General features: G+C 35.9%; 1 protein-coding gene across 1 annotated transcript; it reads left to right on the top strand.

Moving 5' to 3' along the window:
* Positions 1-1,319: 1,319 nt before the first annotated feature.
* LOC132303342 (uncharacterized oxidoreductase At4g09670-like) lies at positions 1,320-13,259 on the top strand. The gene is made up of 2 exons (XM_059800568.1): positions 1,320-1,845; positions 12,454-13,259. The coding sequence occupies exons 1-2, from the start codon at positions 1,384-1,386 to the stop codon at positions 13,072-13,074; spliced, it is 1,083 nt and encodes a 360-aa protein (XP_059656551.1). The 5' UTR covers positions 1,320-1,383; the 3' UTR covers positions 13,075-13,259.
* Positions 13,260-17,852: the final 4,593 nt, after the last annotated feature.

The raw sequence follows: 17,852 nt of genomic DNA, 5'->3' as shown, positions 1-17,852 counted from the left end.
CAACTTCCATCTCATCTCCAAGAAGAAGAAAAACATAATACGAGTAATAGAATAAAGGAGAAAGAGAGAGAGAAAGAAAAAGAGAAAGAGGAAGAGGAAGAATAGAGAAGAAAAAGAAAGAGGAAGAGAGAGAATTCCCGATACATCATTCTTTCTTTGGTCATCTTCTTTTTTTTTTTTTTCGAAAATTCTTTCTTTGGTCATCTTGTGTGTAAGAGATGGGTAACACATAAAGGCTTCTTGCGTCTGACATGGGAATTATTGTGTGCCGATGCTGGAATCCATGGAAACCAGAGCCTTGAATTTGGGTCTCCCTTTCGGATGCCGGAATCCACAGACAAACTTACTGGGACTAGAATTTTGGAGTATGAATTGCTTGTGGATGCGAATTTCGGTCTCCCTCTCCGATGCCCAATTGCCAGATTCTTTGTTCATATCGTCACAGCCTCATCACTGTTCGATCCGCCGATAAGTTCAGTCTGGCCTCATCTTGGAGATATTCCTCGTTGCTTCAACACCTCCACCATCGCAAAACCCTGACTCACCATCACCCCTCTTTGCGAATCCCATGCCGGCCCCGTCGTGCTTGTGCCAAAATTCTGCGGAGCTTGCAAAAACCAAAGAAGATTTCGGATGTGGCGATGATGGCGGTGGTTGTCGACGGCGAGGGTCTGCTTTCAATTTTTTTTTTTTGACTGAAGTTGATTTGGGTATATTATTGATGGTTTTTAATGTGTATGAGAGAGAAGAGAGATGGTTGTGGCAGTAGCTATAGTGGGAGGAGGTGGTAGTGGCAATGACCATAGCGGAGGAGATGGGGAGGAGATGGTGGTGAGAGATTTTTAGAATATTTTTTTTGTTTTTATAAATAGTGTTACAGTAGAGAAAGTAATTTCCGTGAACAGTGTAGAAAATAGAGAAAGTAAGAATTTTTCACTTTCTCTTTTCTTTATAAAATTAGAAAATGTTTTCTTAAAGTAAGAAAGTAAAAATATTTTATTGACCATGATTTTTACTTTTACTTCATAATTTTAGGAATTGACAGTAAAAATCAAGAATAATAGTAAACGCTAAATTTTTTATTTTTTATTTTGAAAGTAATCATGCATGTGACGTTTCAAAGACGACAAAAGCTTCTTGTTAGTTCACATCTGTTATATCCTGTGTGGAGCAATGTTTCTCTTTCTGGTACCTTCAAGGCAACCATGACTTTCTAGTAATTTTTTTTTTTTTTTTTGCTAAGGTGACTTTCTGGTATTTGTCATCGTCAGCGGCATATTTTCTATAAAAATTTCAACAATTGGAGTTATATCTCGTTGTATATATATATATTGCTTTAATTTCTCAGAGTCTGGGAAAAAAACATAAAGAGTAAGAAAAAAAATGGCCGACACCACGGTACGTTTCGGAATCTTGGGCTGCGCTAACATAGCACGCAAAGTATCGAGGGCCATTACGCTCGCGCCCAACGCCACCATCTGGGCCATCGGCAGCCGTTCGATCGAAAAGGCCTCGAGATTCGCGTCCGAGAACGACGTCCCGGCGTCGGCTAAATTGTACGGCAGCTACGAGGCCGTGCTGGATGACCCAGAGGTGGACGCTGTGTACGTGCCACTCCCGACGAGCCTGCACGTGCGCTGGGCAGTCTTGGCCGCCGAGAAGAAGAAGCACGTGCTTCTGGAGAAACCGGTGGCTCTGCACGTGACGGAGCTGGACACCATTCTCGAGGCATGCGAAGCCAACGGCGTGCAGTTCATGGACGCCACCATGTGGATGCATCATCCTCGGACGGCTAAGATGACGGAATTTATTTCCGATAAGCTCCATTTCGGAAAACTCAAATCGGTATGTCTACACACACTCACTCACTTGTTTTATTATTTGTTTTTTCTGTAATTTGATGAATTTAACTCGTTTAATTTTTTTTATCACAATTTCCTGAGAAATTATTGTAGGAAAATGAATTATTTTATGGTACTTTTCAATTACTAATTGAAATTCACCTTTACCGTTTGGGTGTCAGTAAAATAATAAATTTATGTTTCCGTTGTTTTATTTATTTATTTTTCAATTACCTAAAATTGATTGAGTTTATGTCACATTTTGATTTTTGATATTTGGGAATTTTTTGGTATCAATTGTTTGATCCTCAAAACTTAGTGAACTTTTTTTTTGCACAAACTGGTTGTTGTTATACCCGTTTCTGAATTTGAGTTCTAGAATCGCATCAAACATAATGAAACATTGATCCCTAAGAAATGATCAAACATGAGACAAGGAGTTGTAAATATACTTATCAATTTCAATTCAAGAAAGCGTTTTCCTATTAAGCGTTTTTGCAGGCCCTTTAGGAACGAGTTTTAATAAGAGATTCAAAAGATGGAACTACTTAGAACCCAACCCAATTAGTAATATATGTCTATGAATGTATTTTCAATTAATTATAGGGCAAATTGCATAAAACCCTCTCTACTTTCAATTTTTGGCAAGAAACCTCCCTGAAGGAAAACGTTGACATAAAACCCCCTTGACTATCCAATTTGTCGGCAAAGTAGTGTTATAACGTCTAAAAAGCCCCTTAATACAAATTTAATAAAAGGGTGCCCCTTAATATGAAATTAAAATTCTTAAAAATAACTCATTTGTCACAGTGTTATTAGAAAATATATTTAAATTTTTAATGGTGCATCTATAAGAAAATGATAATTCCTGGAAATAAATTTTCAAAATTTTCTTAAATTTTTATTTTTAAAAAATAAAAAAGGAAAGGAAAACCTAAAATGAAAATCTTTTAAAAGTAAACTTAATTTTTTTAAAATTTATATTAAGGGATATTTTCGTTATTATAACATCTCTTTAATGGTGTGTAATTTTCAAATATATATATATATATATATATATATATATATATATATATTCAAAGTTAAATTAAAATAAATTAGGAATAAAAACCTAAAATGAAAATATTTCTTAAATTTATATTAGGGTGCATTTTTGTCATTATAAAATTAGTTTGCAGCAAATTTGATAGTTAAGTGGGTTTTATGTAGGGCTGCAACTTGGGTGGGCCAACCTAAGCCCAACCCATAAATTTTGAAATTGGGGCTTATATTCACAAATCAGATTCATGTTTGGGTTGGGTTTTGCCAAAACCTAGACATATTCGGCTCGAGCTCGAGCTCGGGCTCGGGCTCGGGCTCGGGCTCGGGCTCGGGCTCAACCCGAACCCAACCCAAAACCCAAAATAAAAAAATAATAATAATAATAAATTTTTTTTTTTTTTTTTCTACTTTCTCTCTCCTCTCTCTTCTTTCTCTCTCTTCTTTCTCTGCCGCCGTCCATACACTTTTCTGTAATCCTAAAACGAACGGTGAAGCTTGAGAGTTGAGAAGGGGTGGCTGAAGCTTGCGAACGGTGAACCCGAACTAGAACAGCGGGCGATGGAAACTGAAAGAAATGGGTTTTGATTTTTTGAACAATCTGAAATGATATGCCGATATGGGTTTTGATATAGGTAATAGGTAAATAAATTTAAGGAAGTGCTTTGAGGAAAGAAAGAAACAGATAAAAATAAAATAGAGAGAGGAGGCACGGAGCATTAGGGTATTATTAATACAAGAATTTGAGCTCTAGTAAGAAAAGAAAAGGTGCCTGTAATAGGAAAAAGAAAGCCAAAGAGAAACTGAACTTTTGATTCTTGCAGACAGATAGATAAACTGAAATATATGGGTTTTGAACTTCTGATTCTTGTTGATTTTATAGTTTGCAGTTGCACAGAGAGAGAGGGGGGCAATTTCAGAGTTGAGAACAAGAATAGAAATGGAGGCAATTTGGGAGGCTGAAATGATTTGCCCTAAAAATATATATATTTTTAATAATAATATAATCAAATATATATGATATATAATATATATAAATTAATAAAAAAAAAAAAAAAAACTCAACCTGTCAACCCGACCCAATCGGCCCAAAAATATTCGGTTCGGGTTATGACCACAACCCATGTTGGGTACAATTCGGGCTGGGCTAACCCAACCCGATTCAGGTTGAGGTTGGGTGGGGGCTAGGCTGGGTTGAGTCAGCCCAACTTGCAGCCCTAGTTTTATGTCAATTTTTTTCTTCAGGGAGTTTCTTGCGAAAAATTGAAAGTAAAAGGGGGCTTTATGCAATTTTCCCTTAGTTACAAGTTAGTTGGAGCCTTTACTTTTCATTGTTTATAATGGTAATTTAAAGTTTTTAACTACAAAATTAAGAGAATGATTGTTAAGTACTAGTTTATGGTCAGATTTTTGTAAGAAATTACCACATATTTATCCAAGATCCATTTTTCTTTCTCAAAAAAGTATTCGTTGTACTATCCTAAATCTGTCTGTTCTCAAATACAGGAGGCGGATTTGAAAATGAATAATGTTACAAAAAAAAAAAAAAAAAAAAAAAACTTCATGACAAGACCCATGAGCTCTCTATATTTAATCGTGAAATTGAAAGATATATTAAATGATTTATTTAACTTTTTAAATATCTCAAAAAACTATCTCAATCAAGTAGTTAAATATGAAGAAACTCATACTCTTGTCATAAAGAAGCTTTATTTTTTTTCTTTGCAGGGCGGGCTTAGGATAGGGTGCCCCGCCCGTTTTGACATCCCTAGTTCTGATGTATAAGGGTATCATCAAGTAAGAGGCCGTAATGGAAGGACTTAAATCTCTTGGTGTGTAGACAAAAAAAGAGAGAAATGAAGAACTATGTTGCAGTCTTCGCACCTCATGAATAGTCTACATCAGTTATCTTGCAGAAACATTCTTGGGACTGCATCCAACCATAATCTAACATTCTTATGATTTATAATTGTTATATCATGTGAACGAAAAGTGATTTATAATTGTTATAACATGTGACCGAAAAGTACATTTGTCTCGAGTCAAAATCGAAGTTTAATAAATGAATTTGACAATAATGTTGTCCATCGGTTTCTGTCCTTCTGTCTAATTGCTACTGAAATACTATATAATTTATTCATATAAATGGCTGATTCTTAAGAGGCTATGCGGAAAGATATTGCTATTAAGATCTATTGTTACTCTCTCTTTCTAATAGTTTAAGCATTTAAACACCATTAGTGGCATATGATTGTTATCACTTGCTTTTATAACCTCTCAATGATTTAAAATTAATTTGGTTGGGAAGACTGAACATTTCTCACAACCAATATGACATTTGAAGCAGAGAGATATCATCTTTAATTCCTCTTTATATCTTCCCTTTTGTTAAATTCTTTCTTTTGGGGGGAGAAAAAGTTATTTGAAACTAAATCTCATTTCTGTTTACAAAATAGTTCAGAAACTCTAAACATCTGGAGTTGATCTATAAATTCATATTTCTCGTCAATATATCATATTTAATTAGCTTTCTTATTCCAGGGTGGTAGTCTGCTAAGTTTTTGGTGGATTAAATGATGACCCAGTTTTGCATTTCAACAATTTGGGGTTTTGTTAGTTATTTATTTATTATTTAAGGCGAATTGCAAGAAGCTCCCCTCTAGTTTCATTTTGTGGCAAGGTACCCCCTAAAAAAATTGTTGCCATAAAGCCCCTGGGACACAATTGCCCCTCCCTTTCTCTCTCCATATCACTATCTGCAATCTCACCCCTCACTTTCTCTCTCTAAAACTATTATCTTTCTCTCTCTACATCATCTGCAATCTCACTCTCTTGAAAGATGTTGAGGGATGAAACATGATTCCTATGTCTCCACCACCATAACCACCTCCATCACTGCCACTCTATCTTCCGGTGACTGACTGAACCCCACCACCCTTGGTCCATCTCCACCCCAAACCACCTCACAGTTACGTCTTCCACAAACACCAACACACCAGCGGCAACACCAACACAGCCAGCTATGCCACCATCACCATAACCGGCGATGCCACCACCACCATCCACATCCCTTAACCACCATCATTAACTAAAAAAAAATTCAAAAACACAATCTTCATCGATCCACCGCCATCGCCGCTGCATTGACTAGAAAAACGATGGCTCATTGTTTAGATTCGCCATCGATGAGCAAGACTGCCTCTCCAACATTGTTGTCGTGGATGCATTGTATAAACTTGAAAGGAAAGAAATATGGAATAAATATTTTCTCTGTATTAGCTCACAATTCACAAGTTTACATGGGTTCTCTTTATATGAGAGAATACACGCACAAAATCAGAAAACTGATTACAATAACTAGCTGGCCTAATTAATAATTTCCTAATTTATAGCATTTGACCAATATTCTATTTATAGCAAATATCCTCCAAATATTATATTTACAGCTAATAATATTTGGTAGTATTATTACCGAATCTTTCCTTTTCAACACTCCCCCTCAAGCTAGTTTGAAGATATCCTCCATAGCCAGCTTGCCAATTAGTCTGTCGAACTATCTTATAGGAAGTCCCTTTGTAAGCACATCTACAACTTGCTCGGTAGTAGGAATGTATGGCATACAAATCAATCCGTTTTCGAGCTTTTCCTTGATGAAGTGTTTGGCTACCTCCATGTGCTTTGTTCTGTCATGAAGCACTGGATTGTGAGCAATCGAAATAACAGCTTTATTGTCACAGTACAATTTCATAGGTAATGGATTAGAGACCTTTAATTCTTCCAATAGTCTCTTAATTCATAACACCTCACAAATTCCATGAGCAACTGATCTAAACTCGGCCTCTGTGCTGCTTCTTGTTACCATATTCTGTTTTTTACTCCGCCAAGTGACAAGGTTACCTCCTACAAAGGTGCAGTAGCCAAAAGTTGACCGTCTATCAATTGCACTCCCAGCCCAATCCGCATCAGTATAGGCTTCAACTTACAAATGCCCACGGTTTTTTAACAGTCGACCTCTTTTAGGGGTTCCCTTTAGGTATCTGAGAATTCTGTAGACTGCATCAAAGTGTTCTCGTCGAGGTGAATGCATGAACTGGTTAACCATGCTGATTGCAAAAGCTATATCTGGACGTATATGTGACAAGTAGATCAGTCTTCCAACAAGTCTTTGATACTACTCTCTATTCAGAACTTCTTTATCTTTAGAAGGCTGCAGCTTAAAGTTGGGCTCAATGGGTGTCTCGGCTGGTTTACATCTGTCTCACTAAGTAAATCAAGAACACATTTACGCTGATTCACAAATATACCTTCTTTGGATCTAGCAAAATTTATTCTAAGAAATTATTTTAATGCACCCAAATCCTTGATCTCAAAGTCAAATACAAGTCTCTTTTTCAGTCTCTCGAATTCTTCATTGTCATTACCTGTCAAGACTATATCATCCACATAGATAATTAAGACTGCAACCTTGCCTTCTCTACTGTATTTATAAAATATGGTATGGTCAGCTTGGCTCTGACAATAGCTACAATTCTTCACAGCTCTCCCAAATCTCTCAAACCAAGCTCTAGGGGACTGTTTGAGACCATATAATTTTTTTTTAGTCTGCAGACTTTATCAGGTCCCAATTTTCCCTTAAACCCAGGTGGTAGATTCATAAAGACCTCCTCCTCAAGATCTATATTTAAAAAGGCATTTTTTACATCTAACTGGTGTAATGGCCAGCTAAAATTCATAGTCAAAGATAAAAAAATTTCTGATTGAGTTTATATTGGCTACAGGAGCAAAAGTTTCCTGATAATCAATTCCAAAGGTTTGGGTGAACCCTTTTGCTACTAGTCTTGCCTTGTACCTCTCTATGCTATCATCAGCTTTACATTTCACAATAAAGACTCACTTGCAGCCTACTGTTCTTTTCTTCTTAGGTAAATCAACTATCTCCCTAGTACCACTTCTTCTAAGAGCATTCATCTCTTCTATCACTGCTAACTTCCAATTCGGATCATCAAGAGCTTCCTGAATGTTTCTCGGAACAAACAAGTGTGAGATTTTTTAGGTAAAAGCCCTATGAGTATGAGAGAGTTTTTAATAAGAAAGGTATTTGGCAATAGGATATTTTGGATTTGGATATTTGATTCGAATACCTTTCCTAACAGCTGTAGGAATATCAAAGTCTGATGGTTCTTGGTTAGGAGAAGCAACAGAAACTGAAGATGAGTTAGGAACAAAATTACCTGTGATATCTGGTCCAGTTCCCGGAGGTCGAGATTGATCATTTCGAAGATGAATAGGCTGACTTTGACTCTTTGGATGAGGTATTCTCCGAGTATAAACCAGAGGCTTAATATTGGGAACTTTTGTGCCCGGTTGTAGTGATTCTTCCCCTGTTTCAGATACAGTAATGTTTGGCACTATATGACTAGGATTCCCTTCATTGTTTTCATTGGTTTTATCACATTGTTCCTGACTTTGAATTTCGAGAATAACAGCAGGATGAGGTGAAGTAGTCAAAATCACATTTGGTAAAGGAGTAAGAGATAAATCCCAAAAAATTTCTTCTATCACCTCATTCTCCCCCTGAAGAGAATTTTTGTAAAAGTAGGATTTATTTTCAAAGAAAGAGACATCCATACTCATATAAAATTTTCTTGTTTAGGGATTATAGCACTTATATCCCTTTTGATTAGAAGCATACCCTATGAAAACACAATTTTCAGCTCGAGGATCAAGTTTGGACCGAGAATTATTGAGTATATGAACAAAAGCTCTGCAGCCAAAAACCTTTAGAGGTAAATCTGAGTAAATCCTTGATAATGGAAAAATTCTTTTGAAACATTCTAATGGCGTGCTATATTTTAAAACACGTGTAGGCATTCTGTTAATCAAATACGAAGCTGTTAAAACAGCTTCCCCCCAAAGATATTTTGGAACATTCATTGAAAACATTATAGCACGAGCCACTTTAAGTAAATGTTTATTTTTTCTTTCAGTTTTTGTTGAGGGGTATCCACACAAGTAGACTGATGATGGATATCCTTTTCTTTCAAAAAACTCCCCAAAATTTCATTAAAATACTCGATTCCATTATCGGTGTGAAAAATGCTAATTTTTGCTTGAAACTAAGTTTCAACCATTGTGTAAAAATTCTTAAAAATTTTTTCAACCTCAGACTTTTCATTCATCAAATAAATCCAACATAAACGGGTATGATCATCTATAAAAGTAGCAAACCATTTTTTCCTAGAGATAGTAGTGACTCTTGAAGGTCCCCAAACATCACTATATATTAAATAAAATGGTTTTGAAGAAGTATAAGGTTTTGGCAAATAAATAGTACGACGACTCTTAGATAAGCAACAACTTTCACAATAGAATGATGAACAATCCAAACCTTTAAATAAAGTAGGAAACAAATGTTTAGATATGGAAAGTTAGGATGTCCTAGTCTTAAATGTCAAAACATTATTTGTTCATAAACAGAGTTAGAACGAATACTACTAAGGTCCTGAGCCTTTTTATTACTGGAGAAGTCCCCATCAAAGTAGTAAAGTCCATATATTATCTTAGCACTGTCAATCTTCTTCCTCGAGCTCCGGTCCTGAAATTCACAGTAAGAATCACATAAAATTGTACGACAATTAGATTTTTTGGTTAGTTTACTCATAGACAAAAGGTTACAGGCTAGTTTAGGGACATAGAGAACAGATTTAAGATCTATATTCTTGGATAATTTTATCAAACCTTTTCCTGCAATAGGTGAGAAACTACCATCTGCAATTCTAATTTTTTCAAGGCCAGAACATGGTGAGTAAGAGCTAAAAAGATTGGAAAGGCTGGTTATATGATCAGAGGCTCCAGAATCGATGATCCATGGAGTAGAATTTAAACAACAAAAAAGGGCATTAAGTGCATTACCTGTTTGTGCAAGAGAAACACTAGGAATACCAGATGAGGAATTAAATTTTAGCAGCTTCAGAAAGTGATCCATCTGCTCCTTGCTTAAGAAACTTGTCTCAGCTTCATTCGCAGTAGGAACCGCACGCCTATTTATGTCACCAGGCTTGCTACTTTTTCAATTCGCTGGTTTTTCGTGGATTTTCCAGCAGTTCTCCCGAGTATGGCGCGGTTTGTTGCAAAAGTCACACCAGACCTGTGGCTTCTCTTCAGGTTTTCGTTGAAAATTGACTGCTTTGTTAGCAGCAGTCTTGGCAACAATAAGGGCAGAACTCTCAACAGGTCCGTTGGTAGTCTTCTTCCCCAACATTACATGTCTGCGGCTCTCTTCTCTTCGAACCTTAGCAAACACCTCACCAATTGGAGAAAGTGGAGTCCTGCCAATGATTTGTCCCCGTACTTCATCAAATTCCACGTTGAGCCCAGCAAGGAATTTGTAAATGCGATAAGCCTCCACGGTCCGTTTGTAGTGATTGGCATCTTCAGTGGATTTCCATTCATAATCATTGAACAGATCCATGTCCATCCAAAGGCGCTTCAATGAATTGAAATACTTGGTGACCGAGTCTTCTCCCTGTCGAATCTCACCGAGTTTTATAGTCAATTCGTAGATCTGAGACTGATTTCCCAAATCAGAGTACATCTAATTCACGTTGTCCCAGAGCTCCTTGGTTGTAGAGTAGCACATATAGTTAGAGCTAATATCCTCGTTTATGGAGTTCACAAGCCAAGTCATCACCATTGAATTTTCTGCATCTTAGGTCACGTACGTTGGGTCCTCCGATGCTGGTGCCTTTTTGTCTCCTGTCAGGTACCTGATCTTTCCCCGCCATCTGATGTACATCCGAACGGACTGAGACCACCGTAAATAATTGTCACCATTAAGGCAAATATTAGTGATCTGAATCGAGTGACAATCGATATTGGGGGCTTGGGTTGCAGGATTGGTTGGCTGGGTTGTTACAGGCGAGGTTGATATGAAGGAAACGTTAGACATGACTGATCAGTGAAGAAATTGTGCAGAAAAGAAAATTAGGGTTTTTTTTTTTTTTTTTTTTCAGGGTGGCTCTGGTACCATATAAACTTGAAAGGAAAGAAATATAGAATAAACATTTTCTCTGTATTAACTCACAATTCACAAGTTTACACGAGTTCTCTTTATAGAAGAGAGTACACGCACAAAATCAGAAAACTGATTACAATAACTAGCTGGCCTAATTAATAATTTCCTAATTTACAGCATTTAACCAATATTCTAATTACAGCAAATATTCTCCAAATATTATATTTATCGCTAATAATATTTGGTAGTATTACTACTGAATCTTTCCTTTTCAACACATTGTGTATTCCGGCAAATGGTCATCAGAGTGAAGCTTCGTAGTTCACGGTGGCGGCAGCGGAAGCGGCTTGCTCTACAGTGACGAGGTGGAGGACAACGAGGCTGAAGTTCCACTCTCCATATAGCTCCAAAATTTTAACGTGTAGCCAAACATAAGGTTAATTACTCTAATACCTAAGGATTGATGTTCCAAAAATAACATCAGAGCTAATGCAATTGTCGTTGAAAAATGTGGGTTGGTATATAAAAAGCTGAACATTTGTTCCTCCATCAAGAACTTCACAGTGTTCAAGTCTTGAATGGCATGATCGATCAAGTCTATTCGACGAATCTAAGCTGACAGAAACCTCTTTCTCAACAAATATGTCATCATGTTTTTGTGATTCTAAGCAAGTGTTTTTTGGATTCAATTAACATCTACATCAACAATTTATTAGAATAGATTGTTCTAAAAAAATTATCTTAGTTGCTGTCAAACATCTACTGTGAGCAGTAATTGGGATGTTAAAGGGACGGACGTGAGACCTTGGGAAAAAAAAAATCTAAGGAAATCACTTACCTTCACTGGTGACTCCCCAAATTGGAAGCTTCAGTTACGGCAACCTCCAAGGTCACCGAATGGAGTCTTCAATCGATGAACAAGGATAGCACATCCCTTAGTATAGTTTAGGGGATTTTAAATAGGGTAAGAAGGTCATTTGCAAATTCTTTATTTTATACATATATATTTTTTTTATTTCAGCAAATAAGGGCAGTTTAGTACTTGCAATCGGATGATAATATGCATACCCTCTTAGTATACTTTAGGGGGTTTTATGGCAACAATTTTTTTGGGGGGGTTTCTTGCCACAAAATGAAACTAGAGGGGGTTTTCTTGCAATTTGCCCTGTTATTTATTTATTTATTTATTTTTGTTGTCATATTTGGTGCTGTCGAAATTGTGATATAGTTTGTGTAGCGCACGAGATTGAAATCATCGCCTTCTTGTTGATGACTGCACTTCACCTAAATATCCATTTCTTGGAAGTTCTAGTTTACTTGCTACTTGATCTCACTATGCCACAGTTAAAATTTTCTATTAATTATATGTAGTCGATGATGTATAACGAAAACAAATTAGCATGGCTAATAGTTTAGCAATCATGGTCAGAAGCTGGAACAATGAATATAAACTTTTTCACGTTTTGTGCAATTCTTCTTTCTCACGCTAGCTCAATTTTAAGCTAGCATTTCCTCTGCATTCTGGAATTCTCTGAAGATGATTATTTTTTATTTCCGCAGTTACACAGCTCCTTCACATACGATGCTGGTGCAGACTTTCTTATGAATGACATTCGCGTTAAGCCTGATCTCGATGCTCATGGAGCTCTTGGTGATGCTGGATGGTACTGCATCAGGGCAAGTCTTTGGGCTGCAGACTATGACCTGCCCAAAACAGTAACAGCTTTGCGTGAACCGGACTTCAATGAAGCAGGGGTGATTCTTTCATGCGGAGCTTCTCTACGGTGGGAGGACGGGAGAGTAGCAACCTTCTATTGCTCTTTCCTTACCAATTTGAGCATGGACATAACTGCTCTGGGCACAAAGGGTTATTTGCGTGTTCATGACTTTGTTGTTCCCTTTCAAGAGAATGTTGGGCCATTTTTCACAGCTTCGAATTCCAAGTTTGGGCAACGCGCTCTAGGCTGTGAACCGATACCGGGTGAGCAAACTGTCACGACGGATCTTCCTCAGGAAGCTCTCATGGTGACGGAATTTGCTACTCTGGTTAATGGTATTAAGAGTAATGGCTTGAAGCCGGAGAAGAAGTGGCCAACCCTCAGTAGGAAGACACAATTGGTTCTTGATGCGGTAGAGGGATCGATTGCGAAGGGCTTTGAGCCTGTTGAGATTGTGAATTAGTTGGAGATGGTTGTGCGATCACTTGTTTTGCAGCTATGTTCAACTGCAGTTCTTATATTAGATCATTGACTGTTGTGGTTGTTCTTTATGGTTTTGGATCTTGAATTGTTGCTCAAAATAAATGACTTAGGCTTGTCTGGTTTGATGAATTTGTAGGGCAATGAAGGGTTTCTATATTTACACAAGGCTCGGTTTGTTTGGATGTAAAATATGTTCTTCTAAATATGTTTTCTATTTAAGCTTTGTTTATTTGGATGTAAAATATTTTTAAAAAATAAGTTTTTTTAATCTTTGTCAAATATATATTAAAACATAACACAAATAACTTATCTATCAATTTTTAGTAAAATATTTTACATGTTCCATCCGATAGATTCAACCGCAATCTCGATTTAAACTTTTGCCAAATTTCGAAAAATAAAAATAAAAATATATTTTAGCTGAACAAGGAAAATATTTTTCGAAAATGATATTTTAAATCGAAACAAGAAGAGTCTAAAACTTTTTAAAGTAAAATTTTGTTTTATTTTTATTTTTAGTTGTTCCGCAAAGGTGTTGAAAAAAATTTCACAACAAAAATGCAAGATATTTTTGTTAGGTTTTGATAAAAAAATATATATATATTTTAAATCCAAACAACCTGAGCCAACCAAGTTTTTCTTTAATACATCTATTATGCTTGGTTTTGAACATGTTTTTGGGAATTAGGGTTTTTGATCAAATTTTTTTTTGTAAGAGATCAATTGAAAATTTGAATGAGAAATTTTCACAAAAACTTAATGTTTTCAATCCATCAAAGATTAAGCAATCATGGACAACAAAATTGTGATCGCTACAAAATTCAAATGTCAACAAAGTATGAGAAGGTTTGTCACGCAACTCTGGGTGTTTTACGTCTGCATGTGCCAAATCACCGTACCAGGTCTAAATGGTCAGAAAGTTCTTCAAACTGTACGACATAAGTAAAAAAAAAAAAAACCTTTGTATTTTGCTTATTTTAATAAATAATAATAATAATAAGTTGTAGGTAGGTTTTTAGATGATGCGAGAGATGGATTGAATACATATATATTAAAAACTTTTGCATTATTTAAAAAAATTGAATGCTTGTACCTAGGCACGGATCTGCACTCCCACTGAAATTTTTTATTTTTATATTTTTACTCTTAAATTTATATTTTTTTGCATTTATACCGATAAAATTTTGAAAATGCTCCCACTAAAATTATGAAAAAATTTCTCCATATAAATTTGTCACACATATGAATCCCTAAATCTGTCCTGTACACAAATCTGCATTCTCATATTTTTATCACCGAGTCCTCTGGGGGTGTGTGTCACGCAGTCTATTGAGCATCATCCAATGCAACTACACGGAGGATTGTCTGGATTCAACTGTCAAGTAACATTAGCCTTTTGGAGTTGGTTTGCCACCATAATTTCAAATATATACTCTAGTATGATGTTACATCAGCAAGAGAAAATTCAAGAAGAGAAAATTAGACAAGTTAGGAAAGTGAAATGCAATATAGGTTCTAGTCGTTTGTTTGACCATTAGTATTGAGATTTTTAAGATTATATTGATCCATCTACCTCCAATTATGAAATTGCAAGTTTCTAAAAAACAATACAATTTTCTTTAGCCTTCACCAATTTAGGATGAGTTCCCCTCGACCCAATGGCACAAAATTTAGTATGTATGTTTGTCCCATTTATTATTTAATACCATCCTGGCACAAAAAAATTTAAGGGAAAGTTTAAGATTCGATTTTGGATTCTTCCATAGACCAGAATATAAGTGTGGTTGAGAGATTCAAAGCAATGAGTCATAATCAATCAAACCACAAATCAATGGGCAAATTAATAATGATCAAAGATTGAGCAATGAGAACGTGTTTGTGGGATCAAGTTTGTTGACTCAAAATTACGGAGAAATATCTATTGATCCGGTCCTATTGGTGACATGCATCACCAACTGATCAAACACCGTCACGTAATAGTTGCTTGATAATTCAATTCAATACTTAATTCTAAAGAGATCAATTAAGTGTGTTATCATGCGTTTTATAACGCAATTTGAATATCGCTCAAAACGTAAGCATCATTTAAAATAGAATAAAAATTTAAGTGATAAGGACATCGCTTATCATTGAATACTAAAAATTAAAAAAAGATATCAAAATATATTTAATTTTTAATTACCACTTAAAAACTTCAGTCTTTAAAATCTAGCTCTTAAATTTTTCACAACTTAATCTGTCACAGGAAAAAATAAACACTTTTTACATATGTGACAAGATATAATTGGTAGTGTCAACGATGCAGAGAAGTCTATCTCCAACACAACATAGATCATGGAGGATCTTCTAACGTGACTAATTTGGGTCAAAGGTAACTAGGGTTGCTTATAGTAGAGACGTGTTAACCTATGTCTCAGTCCAATTTTTCCCTATAACATCTTCATGGAACGGCTCTTTTCAAAAGGCGTGAATGCAAATAAAAAACTTCCCTTGGATAAGCTTTGCGACTAGGTGGTCATCGTAATAGAAGCGACATTTGGTGATAACCTTGCGTTTGTTTGGAGAGATCATCATAAATTATTGAAATGTGTCGGGCTTTACCACATCCCTATGTCCAAAGGCTCTTTCATTCCGACAGGTAACCTGTACCTGTAGGCGTCAAACCTTTCTTCCCCGCGGCACCTTTTGCTTTGCCCAATATTGCTAGATTGTTAATACGATATAGAAGGACCGTTATACCCTTGATCGTGAAATATCGATTGCTTGTTGAACCCTGTGAATTCTTTATTATTATTATTTTTGCATTCTTTCATAACATAAATATCGTTAAGAGCATTCGGGTGTGAAAACAAAAAAAAATTTTATGCCACTGAATTGGACTTGTGATAGATAAGATAAATTTAGGTATAAGCGGATGATCAGTCCAAGACTCAGTCGTGGTCCATATTTTCAATGTCGTGCTCATTAACCTGCCCTTTTTTTTTTCGATTTTTGGAAATAAATACTAGCCCAGACTAATATGCCTCCTCTTTAAGGTTTGGAAAGGTGTAGGGAATCGTGCTTATCGTTTGAAGCTGCCGGATTTCTTATAGTTCTCAAATTTCTATTTTTTGGGAGTCTAATATGTCTATGCCTCACTCGGTAGACTTTTTCTTTCCCGTGCAAAATTATAGAAGATCTCCTTTAAGATTAAATAATTCCATCTATATATAATAATTTTACCTCATGAACAACTTAGCCATAAGTTGAACCGAAGCGGTTCTGGCACACCCAGTCGGACCAATGTTTGTGTTACTCAAGCTGACATTCTCACTTCCATTTCATCCATCACTGCTCACGCAGGGGCTTCCCTCTAGGCGGAACGCTCCCCTGCCAATGTATTTTTACATCCCACAACTTCCGCAGATCATTTAGCCCCGTTCATCTTCGGCATTAGCATTGAGTTGTAATGTGCTATGTCACAAAAATGGTAACAACAACAATTATATCATATATTCTAATATTTAATGAAATAATAATAACAACAATTACATGAAACTCTATATAGACTTGCATTCTGTATCTTGATATTTATAAGTACAATGTTACAAAACGGATGGAGTTTGTTACAAGTTTAAACACTAGATTAAAATTCAATATATGCAAGATACTAAATTCTGATAACCTTTTGTATATAACAACCATATATCCTTAACTCTCATTTGTCAAGATTGTCATTTCTAACATGCCCCTTAAGCTCGGTGGTATATTCAACACTGTGAGCTTGCCACGCAGAAAAATAAATCATTTGCCACCTAAACTCTTTGTCATACTAAAACCAATTTGATATTGGGAAGGAATAAATCGAACATCAAGATCCTTTTGGGCTACATTTTTGGAACCAAAATGAAAATTAGTTTCACATGCTTGTTAATTACATACATGGAATATAGGATTGATAGTTACATAAGTTCCATTAAGGTTATCATACCATAATACAGAAGAATGGGGAAAAAAAAGTACCCGAACTCTCGAAATAACAATTACAACCACACCAATTCAGCTGAAGGATTAGCAAGGCCACGATATTTTGATTCTGTACTAGATCGAGCAGCAGTATGTTGCTTTTCCAAATTCCAAGAGATTAAGTTGGAACCCTAGAAACCACAAAAGGAACTAGTCGATCGCTTATTATAATACCCCCTACTTTCCATATATAAGTTGGCCAGGTTTATACATAAAAATTAAGAGACATCAAGCATCTAGTAATAAACAAGCACAAAATACAAAATACAATAATGAAATAAATAACGGTGGAAGGAAATATTATCATTCAATGAAGCTTAAATACGTAATCTTATTTACTACAACTTGGGAAAATCGTAAACCAAGGACCACCCCTAAATCCAAATCCATAATATCCATCATCCATAAAGTTTGAAAAAGTTATGGACCTATATTGAAACAAAATTGGAAAATAGTGGATGATCACAACCATACTATGGTGAGCTGAGTCTTAAACCCTATAGCTAAAACTATCTGGGACCTAAAATGTCAATAAAAGGTGGGTTAATCTCATGAGCAAGGTCCCTCTACTGCAGCCCAACAGAGAACCCTTAAACCCAACTTCTTTAATGATACAACACGGATAATCCAAAATACGAACCCCAGATACCAAGGAGTGATCTACTACGTACTGCAATACCCCTAGAAGATCACCTCATTTAGATAAACATGAAAGCAACATTTAAATACATAAGGAAATAGGCAACTCAACCA

This window comes from Cornus florida, unplaced genomic scaffold (assembly GCF_030987335.1).
Source record: "Cornus florida cultivar Cherokee Brave unplaced genomic scaffold, ASM3098733v1 CherokeeBrave_3.0.0_Hap2_Chr04, whole genome shotgun sequence".
Classification (NCBI taxonomy): Eukaryota; Viridiplantae; Streptophyta; class Magnoliopsida; order Cornales; family Cornaceae; genus Cornus; species Cornus florida.
Note: the sequence above shows the minus strand (reverse complement) of the source record. Positions and strands in the feature narration are given on the sequence as shown.